Here is a 17,744-nt window from a genome sequence, read left to right as displayed (position 1 = left end):
GGGGGGGGGGGTGGTAGGGATGCATCATGATCTCATTTGTGTTTTACAAGGTAAACAAAGTTAGAGAGGGTGCAAGAGATCTGGCAGAGGAGGACACGCAGCTACCACTGCCCTCGGCCGTCCGCCAAGGAGTCCCCCGAGGCTGAGCCTCGGTAGTCTCCGGTCCCCTGAGTCCTGGTCTTTCTTGCCCCTGCAGTCGCCCCTGTGATCCTCCTGGAGTCCCACTGTGCAGCGGCGCGGGACACAGTGCAGTGCCTGTGCGTGGTGAAATCCAACCCGGAGCCGTCCGTGGCCTTCGAGCTGCCCTCACGCAACGTGACCGTGAACGAGACCGAGCGAGAGTTCGTGTACTCGGAGCGCAGCGGCCTCCTGCTCACCAGCATCCTCACGCTGCGGGGACAGGCCCAGGCCCCGCCCCGGGTCATCTGCACCTCCCGCAACCTCTATGGCACCAAGAGCCTGGAGCTGCCTTTCCAGGGAGCCCGTGAGTGGGGCGGTCTGGGGCTGGGAGCCACGGGGAAGGAGGGGGTTCTCTTGGACCCAAGCTGCCCTCCCAAGGCCTATCGAGCATGCGGCTTGATCGAGTGGTAAAGATGCCCTTTCCGGGTGACAAGGAGGGGCTGCCCTGAGTTTGCCTGTGCTCTACTGCGTCCTCTCCTGGCCCTCCAGCAGCTAAGCCCTCCAGGCCAGGCAGTCAGTGCAAGGACACACCAGCTATGTGAATATTTTCACTATCACCTCTGCCCTGGCCTGGCTCCTAAGAACCCGGGTGTCCTCACTACCCCCACCAGCCCTGAGGGGCCCTGGGTCTTCTACCCTCAGACCGCCTGATGTGGGCCAAGATCGGCCCCGTGGGAGCCGTGGTCGCCTTTGCCATCCTAATTGCCATCGTCTGCTACATTACCCAGACACGGAGAAAGTGAGTGGCCTGCGGGGACTCATCTGGGGGTGGGGAGTCTCCCGGGGCTAGGGAGGCGGGGAGGCAGTTAGAGGCTGCGGGTAGGCGAAGGAGGGCCGCCCTGTCTGTGTGTGGGAGGGTGGACTCTGCTCCCAGACCGTTTGGAAGGATGGAGGAGGGAGGCTCCCGCAAGCACGAGCCACTGCCATTCCAGGCATGCCAGTGCCCGGGAGGCCACATTGCCCTGATGGGTCCCTGTCCTCCATGTTCTCTGCTGTGGCCTCCTGCCCTCTAGGAGCCCTCCTTCTGCACAGGCCGTGGTGTGATGGGGCCGGGGGGGGGNGCTCCCCCCTCAGTCCCAAGCCACACCCGCCTGCCACAACTGTGCCCTTTCTCTGCCTTGTGGCACACGCACAGCAGCTCTCCCGAGAGTGGGCTAATCTTTCTGTACCACATCCTGGCAGAAGACGGGGTGACGGGGCCCGAGCACCTGANGGGGCCGGGGGGGGGGGGTGGGTGGGCAGTGGGGGACAGGAAGAGGCTGGTCATTCTGAAGAGGCCATCTGCCCCGTGTTAGAGAGAAGGCTGGGAACAACTGTGGGGTTCCTTGAGTGAAACTCCTAAGGTAGCTGGGGTGCAGAAATGGAAGGGACAGGGACTGACATGTCCTGCCCTGCAGAAAGAATGTGACAGAGAGCCCCAGCTTCTCGGCGGGGGACAACCCTCCGGTCCTGTTCAGCAGTGACTTCCGCATCTCTGGGGCGCCAGAGAAGTATGAGGTGAGGGCCAGGCGCCTGTGGCTCCAGCTTAGCTGGAGGACCCGGGTGCCAGGGACACGGAGGGCCTGGGAGAGCCTGGGGGGCCAAGGGGCAGCATGGAGGCTGGCCGCTCGGAAGGGGCAGGGAGGAAGTGCAGCGGGCTGGCTGCACCTGGGCTGGCTGCGGCTGTGAAGGGGGACCTTGTCCGCCCCACCCGGGTCTATGACTGCATTTCCTTCTCCAATAGTCCAGAGAGGTCTCTACCCTGGAATGAGCGCCCCAGGAGGTAGGTTCCGGGGGCCTCAGTGTGCCCGCCTCTGGGCCCGTGTCGGGCTGTGGGGCGGGCGTGCATGTGTGTACGTTCTTGCCAGGCATCCAGGACGGCTTCCGGTCAAGTCCGGGCCTGCCCAGCACTCCTGGCCTTGTCTATTCTGTCCTGTTGCTGCTCCCTTCTGTCTGTGGCCGCTGTCCTGTGTCTGTGTCCGAAGGGTGGGGGCCAGGATGGGGCATGTGGCAGGGAAGCCGGAGTCCCACCTGCAGGAGCTCCCAGCCTGAGGCGGGGAGCCGCACCAGACCGAGACATAGGGGAAGGACGCCCTGAGCCAGGCATTTACAAATATTTGGAAAGGGGGGATCCCGACTAGGTGGCTTTAATCTGGGAAGATGCTCTGGGTTGACTCAGTGCCCTTCAAATCCCTATGCTAAAGAGGACTTTCTGGAGAAATTGAATTTGTAGGTGACTTTCGCACTTAGCATGGAGGAGGTGGTTGTGTGTCGGGGCACCGGCATGGGCAAAGGCCCTGGGGTGGGAACTGGGGACTGAGAAAGGAGGTTCATTCACGAGGGGCTTTGGGACTCAACCCGGGGGCCATGCAGGCACAAGTAACTGCACCCTCTGGAAGTCGCTCCTAATGGGCTGGTTCTGTTCCTAGAGCGAGAGGCGACTGGGATCAGAGAGGAGGCTGCTGGGCCTTCGGGGGGAACCCCCAGAGCTGGACCTGAGCTATTCTCACTCGGACCTGGGAAAACGGCCCACCAAGGACAGCTACACCCTGACAGAGGAGCTGGCCGAGTATGCTGAAATCCGTGTCAAGTGAGGGGGTGGGGGCAGCCGGTGTGGCCACCCCTCCCTTGGAACCCTCATCGGCCACTACTGGCTGTGGGCTCCCTTGCTCCCCAGAGCGGTGAGGGTTGGGGCAGGAAAGGGCTGGGGCAGGTGACCGTGAGGTCCTGGGGGCTCGACTCCCCTCCTTTCCAGCTGTCCCCCGCCCTGCCAGCACCCACCCCTCACTGTGGCTCCTCTCTAACCTCCTTTAACCTCATCTGTCCAGAGGGGAGCTCCGTCTGTCCGTCCATGTTATTTATTGCTGCCCCTTGCCTGGTCTTCTGCCCCTACACCCCGCCCCAGGGTCTGTACAGAAGGACATGAAATAAATGCCCTGAATCCGAATACCTATCTAGATACTGATGACTTTTCTTTTTTAAGTTTTTAAGGTTTATTTATTTTGAAAGAGACAGAGACATTGTGAGTGGGGGAGGAGCAGAGAGAGAGAGAGAGAGGGAGGGAGAGAATGCCAAGCAGGCTCTGCACGGTCAGCACAGAGCCCCACATGGAGCTCAGTGTCACAGAGCTGTGATGTGGTGACCTGAGCAGAAAGCAAGATTTGGACGCTTAACCGACTGAGCCACCCAGGTGCTGCGATCCTGATGATTCCCGATCCATCCTAGGAGAGCCTACCGTCGCCCTCCTTGCCCTCTGCAAGGCCCCGTGTGGGGCCCTGGGCCCAGGAATTCTAGCCCTGAGCCCAGGCCGACTGCTCTGGGCTGGCGGCTGTGAGCTGAGTCTGGCCCCTTCACTCACTGACATTCCCTCCTGTGCTCTGCAGGTTAGGGTGACCGCAGATCTCACTGTTTAATGAGCCTGTGTTGGTTTGACTGCCTCCCCCCTCATTTGTGCCACACTCTGCAGCTTCAGCCTTTCCCACCTCACTCATTTGGTTCAAGAAACATTAATTAGGCATCAGCTGTGGACCATGCCCCATCGAGAAGCTCAGGCTATCCTGGGAATGGCTAGAAGATAAAAACGCTGTGGCTCAGAGAAGCGAGGTGGTTTCCCCAGGGTCCAGGGGCTTGGAAATGGAGTGGCCAGGCCCTGGGCTCAGTTTTTCTTTTTCCATAACCCCTGTTGGGAATGTGAAGAGGGCTAGACTCTCTGGTATGAATGGTGTCAGTAACTAAGAGTTGTTGAGTGCTTACTATATGCCACATGGTTCCACTTGATTTACGTTAATTAATCTCCACTTACCTTCCCTAACAAGTATGACAATGGCTCTCACATGGTCCCTGTACCAGCAGCATAAGCGTCACCTGGGAACCTGTTAGAAAGGCACATCCTCAAGGCCCCGCGTCAGTCCGTAGGAACTAAAAGTTCGGGGTGGGGCCGGGGGGGTGAGGGCGGCAGTCTGTGTTTTGATGAGTCCTCCAGGTGATTCTGATGCATTGATGTTTGGGAATCTAGGGGAGCTGAGGCACGAAGGTTAAATCACTTCCTTGAGGTCCCCCAGCTGGTCGCTGTATAGCCCCAGCTTGAGCCCAGAGCCAGGCTCCCTCCACTGTGCACTCCGCCATCTTGGTGAGAAGCAATGAGAGTTCACGGAACGGAAGCTGTGAGGATAGAGCTGAGCTGCAATTTGGGTGCAGGCACTGGGCCGGGCTGTTCTCCCCTGGTTTCTGAAGAAGGCAGAGGATACCACAGAGGTCAAAGTCAAGGCTGAGAGGCAGGACTAACCAAACCATGTTGGGAGGGAAAGTGATGAAGCCGCCTCCAGCTAGAATGGCAAGTCCCCTTGCAGGTGCAAGAAAGGGCTGTGGGTGGTCGTGGGGCTGTGAGCGGTGGGGAGGGGACTGACCCCGAGGCCTGCCTGAGCCCCTTCCTCCCGGAGTTCTCTTGGTCTTGAACAAATGACCTCATATATAATGCCTGACTGCCATTGGTGACACCTGCTCCCAAGAGAAGTGCAAGGGGGCCTTTAGAGCACAGGACAGAAGTGTGCCTCAGGGGTCAGGGGAAGCATCCCAATGACAGGAAACTCTCACAGGGACACTGTGTGTGAAGGCTCCAAGTGGAAACATATTTGGCAAGATCCCAGGAGCTGAAAGTAAGGATGGAGAGTGGTGGAGGATGAGGCAGAGGATCGTAGAAGCTTCACAGGAGCTATAGGGGAAGTTTCAACCAGACCTCCAGTGCACACGCAGGGACCCCACCCTGACACACCTGTCCTCTGACAACAGACTCTGGCTCCAGCAGGTCTGGGCTGGTAGGAAAGCCCCTAAGGACTTCGCCCCGAGGAGCAGAGCAGTGTTAATAATGAGGGACTGGAGTAACCCTGTGCTGCCCAAAGCGCTGCCTCAGCACCATGCTGACAAGCCAAGTGATCCCAGGATGAATGGAGAGCAACTTAGACATTAATACTTACATTTCATATTTAGCATATATCAGAACAAAAGGAAAGCAACATACCAAACTGGTGATTGTTTTGTTTGTTTGTTTGTTTAATAAAAGCTTAGGCAGAGGCTAAGTTTTAAAAAAATCAGTCAAGTGGAGGTGCCTGGGTGGCTCAGTTGAGTAAGCATCCAACTCCTGATTGTGGCTCAGGTCATGATCTCATGGTTTCGTGAGATCAAGTCCCACATCAGGCTCTGTGCTGAGCATAGAGCCTGGTTAAGATTCCTTCTCTCTTTCTCACCTTCTGCCTCTTTCCCCCAGTCATGCTGCCCATTCTCGCTCTCTAAAATAATTTAAAAAAATCAATCAGGTGAATTGGTTTAAAGAGATAAATGAAATAAAGGACAGACAGGACAAAAGTCCTGAAGGTCATAGGCAAACCTCTGAAGTTTAGGAAAAACAAAGTGATCTGATACAAAGACCATCTCTTAGGAGATACTAACATTCAGTGATGACATCCAAGGAGGACCAGAATTTGGGATATCACACTTTACCCCTCTCCTGGACCCCCCCAGAATTCATCTCGTCCTTTGACACATGGTTACTGAGCACCTATTATGTGCCTACTGAGCACCTATGCTGGGCTCCAGAGATATCACAGTGACCAAGAAGAAACTCCGACTTCGTGAGGCTGACATTCTGTGGAAGAGACAGATGACAATCAGTCAAACAAGTGCTCGTTAGAGAGTGAGCAAGTGAGAAGGAAACTGAGTGAGATTGGACAGAATGTGCTGGGTAAGGCTGTCATCTTAGAAAGAGGTTATTTGAGAAGAGAACAGAAGGAAGTGAGGGAGGGGATTCTGTCCATTTCTGGGGAATGTGGATCCAGGGAAAAGCCAAGATCAGGTGCAAAGGCTCAGGCTGGGAATGTACTTGTTATGTTTAGGAACAAGAAGGAAACCAGCAAGACTGGAAGGGGGTTGGTGAGCCAGGACAGTTGCCCAAGGAAGCCTGATCACAGAGGGACAGTTCGGACTTGGGCTTTTATTTGAATGAACTGAGGTGTCCCTGGAAGATTACACACAGAGGAATGTTAGGGAGGGGCTGAGGTGTCTAAGACCCTGCTGGCAGCTGAGGGGAGAGGGCCCAGGAGGCCAAGAGGGAGGAAGTAGAGATGGTGAGAAGGGACAGGTCAAGACCTCTGTCGTAAGAGGAAATGATGGAGCTTGCTGGTGCTGGAGGGAGAGGGAGAGAAAGGAGTGCAAGAGAGCCTCCTTCTCAGCTCCCGAAGACGGTGAAAGGAACAAGTTCACGGAGAACACAAGTGTGCTCTACTCTGGGCACGTCAACAGGAAAGGCTAATGGCACCCCTCTCTTGGGAAATTACAAGCTGAGGAAGAGTCAGAACCCATGACACAATGACTGAGAGAGATGGGGACAGATGCACAGGATGACGTCTGGCTGGGCTAGGGTAGATCTCATGTTGGCAGGGACAGGCTGCCACGTGTAGGAAAGAAGATGCCCAGCCACTGGGCCAGGGTCATGGCATGCACAACCTTTTTTCCTCTTCTCCTGCCACCTCCCAGGTCTCTCCTGGCTGAGACAACCCATCCCTGGTGGCCCCTATTCCTGTCCTGAGGATGGTACCTGCGGCAGGCAGCTCTGTTTTCCTTATCGATGAAAGGGCTCCAGGCCAGAGCTGGCTACTCCAAGGTAGCCTGGGCCGGGGTTGGGGACTCCCAGCACTGCTCAGGAGCAGCCAAGCCTCTTTCTTTGCCACCCTCCTCCCCGTCAACTCCAGCTTGTTCCCTGGACAGGAGGAGACAACCTCAGCCCCATAGGCCTCATGAGAAGGGCAGAGGCAAGCAGAAGACCCACCCTCAGAGTTTGGTCTGCCTGGAATATCTCCCCTGGGGAATGGTAGGGAAACAATAGTGCAGTCTCAAAGGGTCTGTCAAGCCCCAACTCAAGGTGACAGATGGGGTGTTGGTCAAGCCGAGCAGTGATACTATCCATAATAATAACAGCTCACTTTTGCAGAGCACTCCTTTCATGACAGCCACTGTGTGAAGCACTTTACGTGCCTGTGATTTCTCACAGCACACCCATGAGGTCAGTACCGCCAATATCGTCATCTCCCTTCGAAAGGAAACTGAGGAATGTCACAACTGATAATTGGTAGCACTGGGATCTGAAACCAGGTCTGTTTACCACATGCTTGTCATAAGCTGTGCATAGGGGTGACCTCACTAAGCCTGTGAGGAAGGCGTTATCACTATCCTCATCTTATGGTCCTGGGGAGGGGGCCCCAGGGGAGAACATGGCCAGGTGGGAAGTGATAGGGCTCACAGTAGCAGCTAGTTGCCCGGCTCCACTGCTTCCCCAGAGGGAATGTCACCCAAAATGGTGGCCATCCACCATAGAAGGAGCGGCACATCACCCAATGTCAATTCCAGGAAGAATTGTCAATTACAGGCCCCATTGGAAGAATCATCAACAGGAAGGAATCGCTGATAAATGCAGAGAGTATTTAGAACACTTGGCCACCCAAAATAGAGACCATCTACCTCTGTGGAGGAAAAGATGGAAAGAAGAGTGAAGGCACCAAAGTCACAGAGTTCTGCTTCTACCCTGGCCTTCTCCGTAAGCCCTTGGTCTCCAGAAATCGAGGCACATCCGTGAGCCTATTGCCCAGGTTCCTCCTGTTACAAGCCGGTGAGCAATGGCTGGACTTATGGCAGCAGAGGCCTCAGGCCCTCCTTCTAGGTGATGATCAGGGATTTAAGTCCCCATTGGGACCCTGTCCCCCAGGCGGAGCCCCCATTGAGATTGCTGGGGATTTTAATTTTTATTTTGAAATAATTATAGAATCACAGGAAGTTGCAAAAATAGAACTTTTTATTTTGAAATAATTATAGATTCACAGGAAGTTGCACAGATAAAACAGAGGTCTGGTGTGCCCATATCTTCCGTAATTATGGTACAGTATCAAAACCAAGAGTGTGACATTAGTATAGTGTGTGTGTACAGTTCCGAGTCCTTTTATCACACGTCTAGATTTATGTGACTATCACTGCAATCAAGATCCAGAATTACTCCCTTACCACAAGGACGTCCCTTGTAGTCATACCCACTTCCCTTTGCCCCTGGCAACCAGTAATCTGTTTTTCATCTCTATCATTTTGTCATTTTATTTGATCTGTTACATACGAGGAATCATATGGTATGTGACCTTTTGAGGCTGACTTTTTTTTCTTACTCAGTACGATGCCCTTCAGAATCATTCAAGTTGTGTGTATCAATACCTTGTTCTCTGCTATTACTACTCCATGGTATGGCTGGGTCACATTTTAGCATTCACCTACATGACGTGCTGGTTCTTGCCAGTTTTTGGCTATTACAAATAAAGCTGCCATGAACAATGGTTTTAATGTTTTTGTGTGGACATAGGTTTTCATTTCTTGGTGATAAACGCCTAGGAATGCAATTGCTAAGTGATATGGTAGGTGCGTTTTGTTCATTTTTCCAAGAAACTCACCGTCTATTTTCCGTAGTGGCTGTACCATTTTACATTCCCACCAGCAATGTATGAATGATCCAGTTTCACTGTATCATCACCAGCATGTGGTTTTTATTGTCATTACTTTTTATTTTGGCTGTTCTGATAGGTATGTAGTGATATCAGGGTCTTGATTTGCATTTTACTAATGGCCAGTGATGTTGAACATCTTTTTATGTGCTTATTTGCCGTCTGTGAAACGTTTGTCTTCGGTGAAAAGTCTCTGCATGACTTTTGCCCGTTTTCTAATTCCCCATTCAATCCACTTACTTAAAGTGTATACTTCAGTGGTTTTATGTATATTCACAGAGTTGTGCAGCCGTCACCACAATTTTAAAATGTTTTAAGTAAACTCCACACCACATGTGGGGCTCGAACTCATGACCCAAATATCAACAGTTGTATGCTCTACTGCCTGAGCCAGCCAGGGACCCCCTAACTGCAATCAATATTAGAACATTTCATCACCCCCAAAATAAACCTATGTCCATTAGCAATCTCCCCCCATTTCCTCTCAACCCTAGGCAACAATTAACTCTACTTTACATCTCTGTGGATTTTCCTTTTCTAGACATTTCATGTAAACAGAATCATACAATATGTGGTCTTTTATGATTGGCTTTTTTCACTTAATGTTTCCATCTTCATCCATGTGGTAGCATCTATCAGTATTTTATTTCTTTTTATTGCCAAATATTTCATCATATACCATATTTTCTTCACCATTTGATGGACACCTGGGTTGTTCCTTTTTGTTTTTGATGAATAATGTCACTATGAACATATGTGTTCAAATTTCTGGGTGGATATGTTTTACTCTTGGGTATATACCAAGGAGTTCAAGTATAGAGTTATATGGTAATTCTATGTTTAACCTTCTGAGGAACTGTTTTGAGAGTGTTTTCCAAAGTGGCTGGACAATTCTACACTCCTATTAGGAACATAGAAAAGATTCAGTTACTGCACACCCTTTCTAGCATTTGGTATTACCACTATTTTTACTTTTAGCTATCTAATAGATGTGTAGTAGCATTACCTCATTGTTATCTTAAGGCCAGTGCATCTCCCTAAAGGCCAGTGATTGTTGAACGTCTTTTTATACGATTATCTTTAGTGAAATGTCCCCTCCTATCTTTTGCCCATTGTGAAAATTAATAAAAGAAAGCTTCACTAAAATGGAGCAGGGGAGGTTAGAAAGGGGAGCCATACCACTCAATGTCAATTACAGGAAGAACTGTCAATTACCGACCCCAAAAGAAGAATCAACAACACGGAAGAATCCTCAATTACAGGACCCAACAGGGGAAAGATATACATTGCATCTCCTACAAGAAATCAATCACCCTTGCAACTCAGCCGATGAGAAACATCATCGTGCTGAACTTGTGCTTTTCTCCAATGGACTTTCATTCCAAACAATCCATTTTAATTTCCTCTTGTCCATAAAATAATGTTCCTCTCCTTTGTTGGACTTGCCTATGCAATTGCATGTCCTGAAATGCAATTTTCTGTTATTCCCGAATACACTAATTTTTGCTGGTAAAATAACTTCTTGGTTTATTTTTAGGATGAATACCACCTTCTAATATGATTGATTTTTAAATGTTGAGTTTATATATATATATATATATAATATATATATTCTAGATATGCAAATATTTTCTTCTAGTCTGTAGTTGATTTTTTCCTTGTCTTAACAAGGTCTTTCACAGAGCAAAACAAAAGCAAAAACAAACACAGATTTTTAGTTTTGATGAAGTCCAATTTATAGATCATGACCTGAGCTGAAATCGAGAGTCAGATGCCTGGCTGGTTCAGTCGGTTAAGTGTTCAACTTCGGCTCAAATCATGATCTCGTGGCTCATGTGTTTGAGTCCCGCGTTGGGTCCTGTGCTTACAGCTCAGAGTGTGGAGCCTGCTTCAGATTCTGTGTCTCCCTCTCTCTCTGATCCTCCCCTGCTCATGCTGTCTCTATCCCCCTCTCAAAAATAAATAAAATATTTTTAAAAAACTAAAAAAGAGAGAGAGAGAGACACTTTACCAAATGAGCCACCCAGGCGTCCCTTCATGTTACCTTCTAAAAGTTTTATAGTTTAATATTTCACATACAAATCTATAATCCACTTTAATTTTTGTATAAAGTGTGAAGTTTGGACTGAGGTTCATGTTTTGCTTATGAATGCAGCCAATCGCTCCACCACCATTTGTTGAAAAGATGATGTTTCTTCCATTGGATTAGTTTATAAAAAATTAGTTGCCCATACTTGTTTGGGGTCATTTCTGGGTTCTTTAGTCCAGTTATCTATGTATTTATTCCCCCCACCAATACCACACAGTTTTGATTACTGCATATTACTTTATAATAAGCTTTGAAATCAGGGTAGAGTGACCACCCCTTTATTCTTCTTTTTTGGAAATGTTTCCTATTCTAGTTCTCTGTCTTGCTACATAAACTTTAGAATAATCTTGTCTAGGGGCACCTGGATGGCTCAGTCAGTTAAGTGTCTGACTTTTTTTTTTAATGTTTTATTTATTTCTGAGAGAGAGAGAGAGGCAGCATGAACAGGGGAGAGTCAGAGAGAGAGGGAGATACAGAATCTGAAACAGGCTCCAGGCTCTGAGCTAGCTGTCAGCACAGAGCCCGACGTGGGGCTTGAACCCACGAACTGTGAGATCATGACCTGAGCCCAAGTCAGACGCTTAACCGACTGAGCCACCCAGGCGCCCCAAGTGTCTGACTCTTGGTTTTTGGCTCAGGTCATGATCTCATGCTTTGTGAGATTGAGTCCCATATTGGGCTCTGCACGACAACACGGAGGCTGCTTGGGATTCTCTCTCTTCCTTTCTCTCTGTGCCCCTACCCCACTCACACTTTCTCTTTCTCTCTCTCAAAATAAACATTAAAAAAACAAAAAAAAGAATAATCTTGTCTATAGCTACAAACATTTTTGCTGGGATTTTGAAAGTAATTGCATTAGGGGCACCTGGGTGGCTCAGTCGCTTAAGCGTCTGACTTTGGCTCAGGTCATGACTCACAGTCCGTGGGGTCGAGCTCTGTGTCGGGCTCTGTGCTGACAGCTCAGAACCTGGAGCCTACTTTGGATTCTATGTTTCCCTCTCTTTCTGCCCTTCCCCTGCTCGCTCTCTGTCTCTGTCTCTCAAAATAAAGACATAAAAAAAATAAAAAAGAAAGTAAATGCATTAAATCTGTTTAATCAATTTGGGGAGAATTGACATTGTTATTATGTTTAGTCTTCCAGTTCATGAATATAGTATTTATTTCGGTCTTCTTTTATTTTTTTCAGCAGTGTTTTGTCATTTTCAGTATACAAGTCTTATATGTGTCTTGTTAGATTTATTACATCTAATTATGTCTTTATAACAAGCCATTATAAATGGAATTGTATTTTACATTTCAGTTTCCACATGTTCATTGTCAGTATTAAAAGAGTGAGTAAATGACTAATTTTTCTGTTGATTTTGTATTCTGCAACCTTGCTGAATTTCCAGTGCTATTATATTAAGTACAGTGGTGTTAGACATCTTTGCCTGGTTCCCAGTCTTAGGGCGGAAAATAGTCAGTCTTACAGTTTTGATATGCTAGTTTTAGTTGTTTTTAGTTAGTTGTAGATTATCAAGTGGAGGAATTTCCTCTCTATTCCTAGTTCTCAGAGAGTTTTCATCGTGAATGGGTGTTGGATTTTGTCAAAATTTCTGCAACAATTTATACAATCATGTGACTTTTCTTGTTTATCCTATTAATATAAGATGACATTGTTTGATTTTCAAATATTGAACCAGACTTGCATCCCTGCGATAACCTTCATTTGGTCATAGTATATAATTCTTTTTATATAGTGCTGAATTCCATCTGCTAATATTTTGGTAAAATTTTTTGCCTCTATAGTCATGAGGAATATTGGTCTGTAGTCTTCTTTTGTGCTGTCTTTGTCTTTTTGTTTGTTTGCTTGTTTCAGGGTAATACTGGTTTCGTAGAATGAGTTGACAAGTATTCCCTCTTACTGTTTTCTGGATATTATGTAAAATTGGTGTTACTTCTTTAAACATTGGGTAGAATTCTCCAATTAAGCCATATGTGCCTGGAGATTTCTTTTTCACGTTTTAAATTATTTCAGTAGTTATAGGGCTATTCAAATTACCTAACTGACCTCTGGATAATTGTGGTAGTTTTTACTTTTTAAGGAATTGATCCATTTAATCTAAGTTTTGAAATTCATGTGCATAGAGTTGTTCATACTATTCCCTTATTACCTTTTTGATGTCTGCAGGACCTATAGAGGTATCCCATTTCATTATTTTTAAGTTTATTTATTTATTTAGAGACAGACAAAGCATGCTTGCGTGCGCACTTAAGTAGGGTAGGGACACAGAAAGAGAGAATCCAAAGCAGCCCAGAGCTTGATCCCATGGACCATGCGATCATCACCTGAGCCAAAATCAAGATTCAGCCACTTAACTGACTGAGCCACCCAGGCGCCCCCACCCCCCATTCATTCTTAATGTTAGCAATTTGACCTCTCTCTTTTTTTTGTCAGCCTTGCTAGAGATTTGTCAATTTTATTGGTCTAGTCACTGAAATAGATATTTAATTTTCCCTATTATTTCTATGTTTCAGTTTCATTGATTTCTGCCTTTATGTATATTATTTCCTCCCTTATCCTTGCTTTGGGTTTATTTTTCTCTTATTTTCTAGCTTCTGGAGATGGAAACTTTTATTATTGACTTGAGGCTTTTCTTCTTTTAATGTAACCCTTTAGTTCTATAAATTTCCCTCCTGTGCTTAGCTGTGTCCCACAAAATTTGTTAAGTTTTGTTTTCATTTTCTTTCAGTTCAATGTATTTTTATTTTTTATTTTTTTTAATGTTTTATTTATTTCTAGGAGAGAGAGAGAGAGACAGTGTGAGCAGGGGAGGGTCAGAGAGAGAGGGAGTCACAGACTGAAACAGGCTCCAGGCTCTGAGCTGGCAGTCAGCACAGAGCCCGACACGGGGCTCGAACCCACGAACTGCGAGATCATGACCTAAGCGAAAGTCGGACGCTTAACCGACTAAGCCACCCAGGCGCCCCGTTCAATGTATTTAAAAATTTTTTTTTAATGTTTATTTTTGAAGGAGAGAGAGACAGAGCATGAGTAGAGGAGAAGCAGAGAGAAAAGGAGACACAGAATCTGAAGCAGGCTCCAGGCTCTGAGCTGTCAGCACAGAGCCCGACGCGGGGCTCAAACCCATGAACCGTATGATCATGACTTGAGCCGAAGTTGGACGCTTAACCGACTGAGCCACCCAGGCACCCCAGTTCAATGTATTTTTTATATTTCGCTTGAGATTTCTTCCTTGACCCAAATATTATTTATAAGTGTGCTGTTTAGTTTCCAAGCCTTCAGAGATTTTTTTGTTATGTTCTCTGTTATCTGTATTTTTCTTTTATGGTTAAAGAATGTACTCTACAAGATTTCAATTATTTCAAAGTTTCTAAGTCTTGTTGTATAGCCCTAAATTTGGTTTATCTTGGTATATGTTCCCATGGGTTCTTGAAAAGAATATGTATTCTGTCAGTTGGGCTTCAACTAGATCCTGTTGGTTGACGTGTATTCTTGAGTTCTTATATATCCTTGCTGATTCTATGTCTAGTTGCTCTATCATTTTGAGGGAAGGATGCTAAAGTTCCAACTATAATTGTGGCTTTGTCTATTTCTACTTTATTTTCTATTGGTTTTTGTTTCATATATTTTTTAGCTTTTTTGTTTGGTACACACACACATTTAGCATTGCTAGGTCTTCTTGGTGGATTGACCCTTTTCTTATAACATTCCTCCCTAGCTTTGGTAATTTTCTTTGTTCTGAAGTCTATTTTTCTTAAATTAAGATATTATTGACATACAATATTAGTTTCAAGTGTACATGATTCAGTATTTGTATATATTGTGAAATGATCACCACAATAAGTCTACTTAACATCCATCATCACCACACATAGTTACAATTTTTTTCTTTTAAGATCTACTCTCTTAGAAATTTTCAAATATAACAGGGGTGCATGGGTAGCTCAGTCGGTTGGGCGTCCGACTTCAGCTCAGGTCATGATCTCACAGTTTGTGGGTTCGAGCCCTGCATCGGGCTCTGTGCTGACCGCTCAGAGCCTGGAGCCTGCTTCAGATTCTGTATCTCCCTCTCTCTCTGACCCTCCCCTGCTCACGCTGTCTCTCTGACTCTCAAAAATAAATAAATAAATAAAAGAAATTTTCAACTATAACGGTATTATTATTAACTACAGTCACTATGCTATATATTACATCCCCAAGACTTACTTTATAACTGGAAGTCGGCATCTTTTGACCACCTTCATTCACCACTTTTGGCCACCTCCCACCCTCTGCCTCTGGCAACCATCAATCTGTTCTCTGTATCTATGAGTTTGTTTTGTTTGTTTTTTAGATTCCACATATAAGGGAGTTAAGACTGCATTTGTCTTTCTGTTTGACTTATTTCACTTAGCATAGTGCCCTTAAGGTCCATCCATGTTGTCACAAATGGCAAGATTACCTTTTTTCTTATGGCCGAATAATATTCCATTGTATATACACACACCACATTTTTCTTATCCATTCATCCATTGATGCACACTTAGTGCTTCTATGTCTTAGGTATTGTAAATAATGCTTCAGCCATATCTTATTGAATGAGTGTTTACATTTTCTTTGGATAGATACACAGAAGTAAAATTGTTGGACCATATGGTTACTCTATTTTTAATATTTTGAGGAGCTTCCCTACTTTTTGAGTTAGTGATTTCATTTCCTTCTGATAAATACCCCAGAAGTGGAATTGCTCAAACGTAATGGTAGTTCTATTTTTAATTGTTCTGAAGAACTCTACTTTCTTTTGATTAATGTTATGTCATTTTATTTTCAATTATATTTGAGGTTATTTTCTTATGACAGCATATGGTTGGGTCTTGGTTTTTTACTCACTCTGTCAATCTCTGTCTTCATTTGTGTATTTACACCACTTACAGTTAATGTAATTACTTACATGGTAAGGCTTAAGCCTGTCATTTTGTTTTCTATTTGTTCTCTCAGTTTTTAATTTCTTTGTTTTCTTTTTTCCTACCTCATGTAGGTCTCTTGAACAATTTTTAAAATTCCATTTTGATTTATTTATAGTGTTTTTTTAATATATCACCTTGTATAGTGTTTTAGTGGTTGATCTAAGCATTACATTATCTAGAACTTATCAAAGTCTACTGGTTTCAACATTTTACCAGCTCAAGTGAAGTATAGAAACTTTATCTCTCTTTACATCCCTTTACCCTCTCCCATTTATAATTGTCTTAAATACTTCCTCTACCTACACTGAGAATGGCATTACAAGGTGTTATAGTTTTTGCTTTGCCAGACATAATTTAGAAAACTCAAGAAGAGAAGGAAAGTTCTTTGTATTTGCCCATAGGTTTGCTCTTTCCATGTTCTTTCTTCCTTTCTGATGTTCCAAAGTTTCTTTTTTAAAAAAATCATTTTCTCTCAAGGGTGCCTGGGTGGCTCAGTCAGTTGAGTGTCCAACTTTGGCTCAGGTCATGATCTCATGGTTCATGAGTTCGGGCCCTGTGTTAGGGTTTGTGTGGACAGCTCAAAGCCTAGAGTCTGCTTCAGATTCTGTGTCTCCTTCTGTCTCTGCCCCTCCCCCATTCACGCTCTGTCTCTCTCTCAAAAGAATTAAAAATTTTTTGATCATTTTCTATCTGTTTAGAAAATTCCATTATAGCCATTCATTTAGAGTCTCTGTTGGTTAAAAATTCTGTTAGTTTTCCTTCACCTGAGACTGTCTTGATTTCCCTTTCATTCCTGAAGGATATTTTCACTTAGATATATGTTTCTGGGCTGATAGATCTTTACTTTCAGTATCTAAGAGATGCTGTTTCACTTCCTTATCACCTTCATGGTGTTTCATACAAAATCTACTGTCATTTGAATGGGTTTTCTCTCTGTAGGGAGAAGTTCATCGTCTCTCTGTGGTTGCTTTCAAGATTTTTTCCTTTGTGTAATTTTTATAAGTTTAACTAGTATGTGTCTTGGGATGGATTTCTTTAGGTTTATCTTGTTTGGGATTCATTTAGCTTCTTGAATCTGTAGATAATATGGTTTTTGTTTGTTTTGTCAAATTAGGGACATTTCAGCCATTATTTCTTCAAACATTTTCTCAGGCTCACCCCTCTTTCTCCTCTCCTGCGAGTCCAATGACATGAATGTTAGACCTTTTGTTATACTAGCCACACATGTCCTTGGGGCTCTATTCATTTTTTTTTCCGGTTTGTTCTATCTGTAATTTAAATTGGGTAATTTCTAATGTTCCATATTCCATTCTGTTGTTGAGCCCATTCATTAGGGTTTTTATTTCAGTTATCGTATTTTTTAGTTCTAAAATTTCCTTTTGATTCTTCTTTATATTTTCTATTTATTTGCTGACACTCTGTATCTTTTTCATAGGTTTCAAGCATGTTTGTAATTGCCCACTGAAGCATTTTTATGATGGCTGCTTTAAAATTTTTGTTAGACAATTCCAACATCTGTGTCATCTTGGTGTTTGTGTCTGTTGATTATCTTTTTGCCTTCAGTTTGAGAACTTCCTGGTTCTTAGTAGGCTGAGTGATTTTCAAACGAAACCTGGACATTTTGGGTATTATTTATGGGGCTGCATATTATTTAAATTGGTGTTTTCACAAGCCTCCCCTGACACTGGTCCAGTGAAATGAATGGGGGCACTGCCTCATTGTTGCCAAATGGGGGTAGAAGTTCAGGTTCTCCACTCAGCATTTCTTGACACCTGGTGTGTGTGTGTGTGTGTGTGTGTGTGTGTGTGTGTGTGTGAAGTTTTCTTATTGTTGGGCAGGGGTGGAAGAGCAGGTTCTCCATTATGCATGCATTAATACCACGTTGACTGGGAGAAGGAAGGGTACGTCATCACTGCTCTCCACATGGCTTTCATGAATATTCCACAGAAGTTGGGCTTATGATCACTGAGTGATGGTGAAAGTCTTAACTCTCCCCTAGATGTCTCATCACAGGG

The 17,744-nt window shown here is 45.6% G+C and overlaps 1 protein-coding gene and 1 non-coding gene across 3 annotated transcripts in view; one reads left to right on the top strand and one right to left on the bottom strand.

Moving 5' to 3' along the window:
- The window catches only part of MAG (myelin associated glycoprotein), a 14,342-nt gene extending 11,230 nt beyond the window's left edge, over positions 1-3,112 (top strand). Inside the window, exons 7-11 of one of the 2 annotated variants that reach the window (XM_077773731.1) lie at positions 197-484; positions 823-919; positions 1,578-1,677; positions 1,904-1,942; positions 2,589-2,652. In XM_077773731.1, coding sequence (XP_077629857.1) covers positions 197-484; positions 823-919; positions 1,578-1,677; positions 1,904-1,930 — 512 coding nt within the window. In that variant the 3' untranslated portion in view covers positions 1,931-1,942; positions 2,589-2,652. Of the gene's footprint in view, positions 1-196; positions 485-822; positions 920-1,577; positions 1,678-1,903; positions 1,943-2,588 lie in introns of both variants that reach the window. The other variant, XM_077773730.1, reaches the window with a different exon arrangement.
- Positions 3,113-11,298: 8,186 nt separating this feature from the next.
- Positions 11,299-11,383, bottom strand: TRNAP-UGG (transfer RNA proline (anticodon UGG)). The gene has a single exon. It is a non-coding gene; the product is annotated as a tRNA-Pro (tRNA).
- Positions 11,384-17,744: the final 6,361 nt, after the last annotated feature.

This window comes from Crocuta crocuta, unplaced genomic scaffold, assembly GCF_008692635.1.
Source record: "Crocuta crocuta isolate KB4526 unplaced genomic scaffold, BGI_CrCroc_1.0 scaffold267, whole genome shotgun sequence".
Lineage (NCBI taxonomy): Eukaryota > Metazoa > Chordata > Mammalia > Carnivora > Hyaenidae > Crocuta > Crocuta crocuta.
The sequence above is the reverse complement of the archived record's forward strand: the minus strand, read 5'-3'. Positions and strand labels throughout refer to the sequence as shown.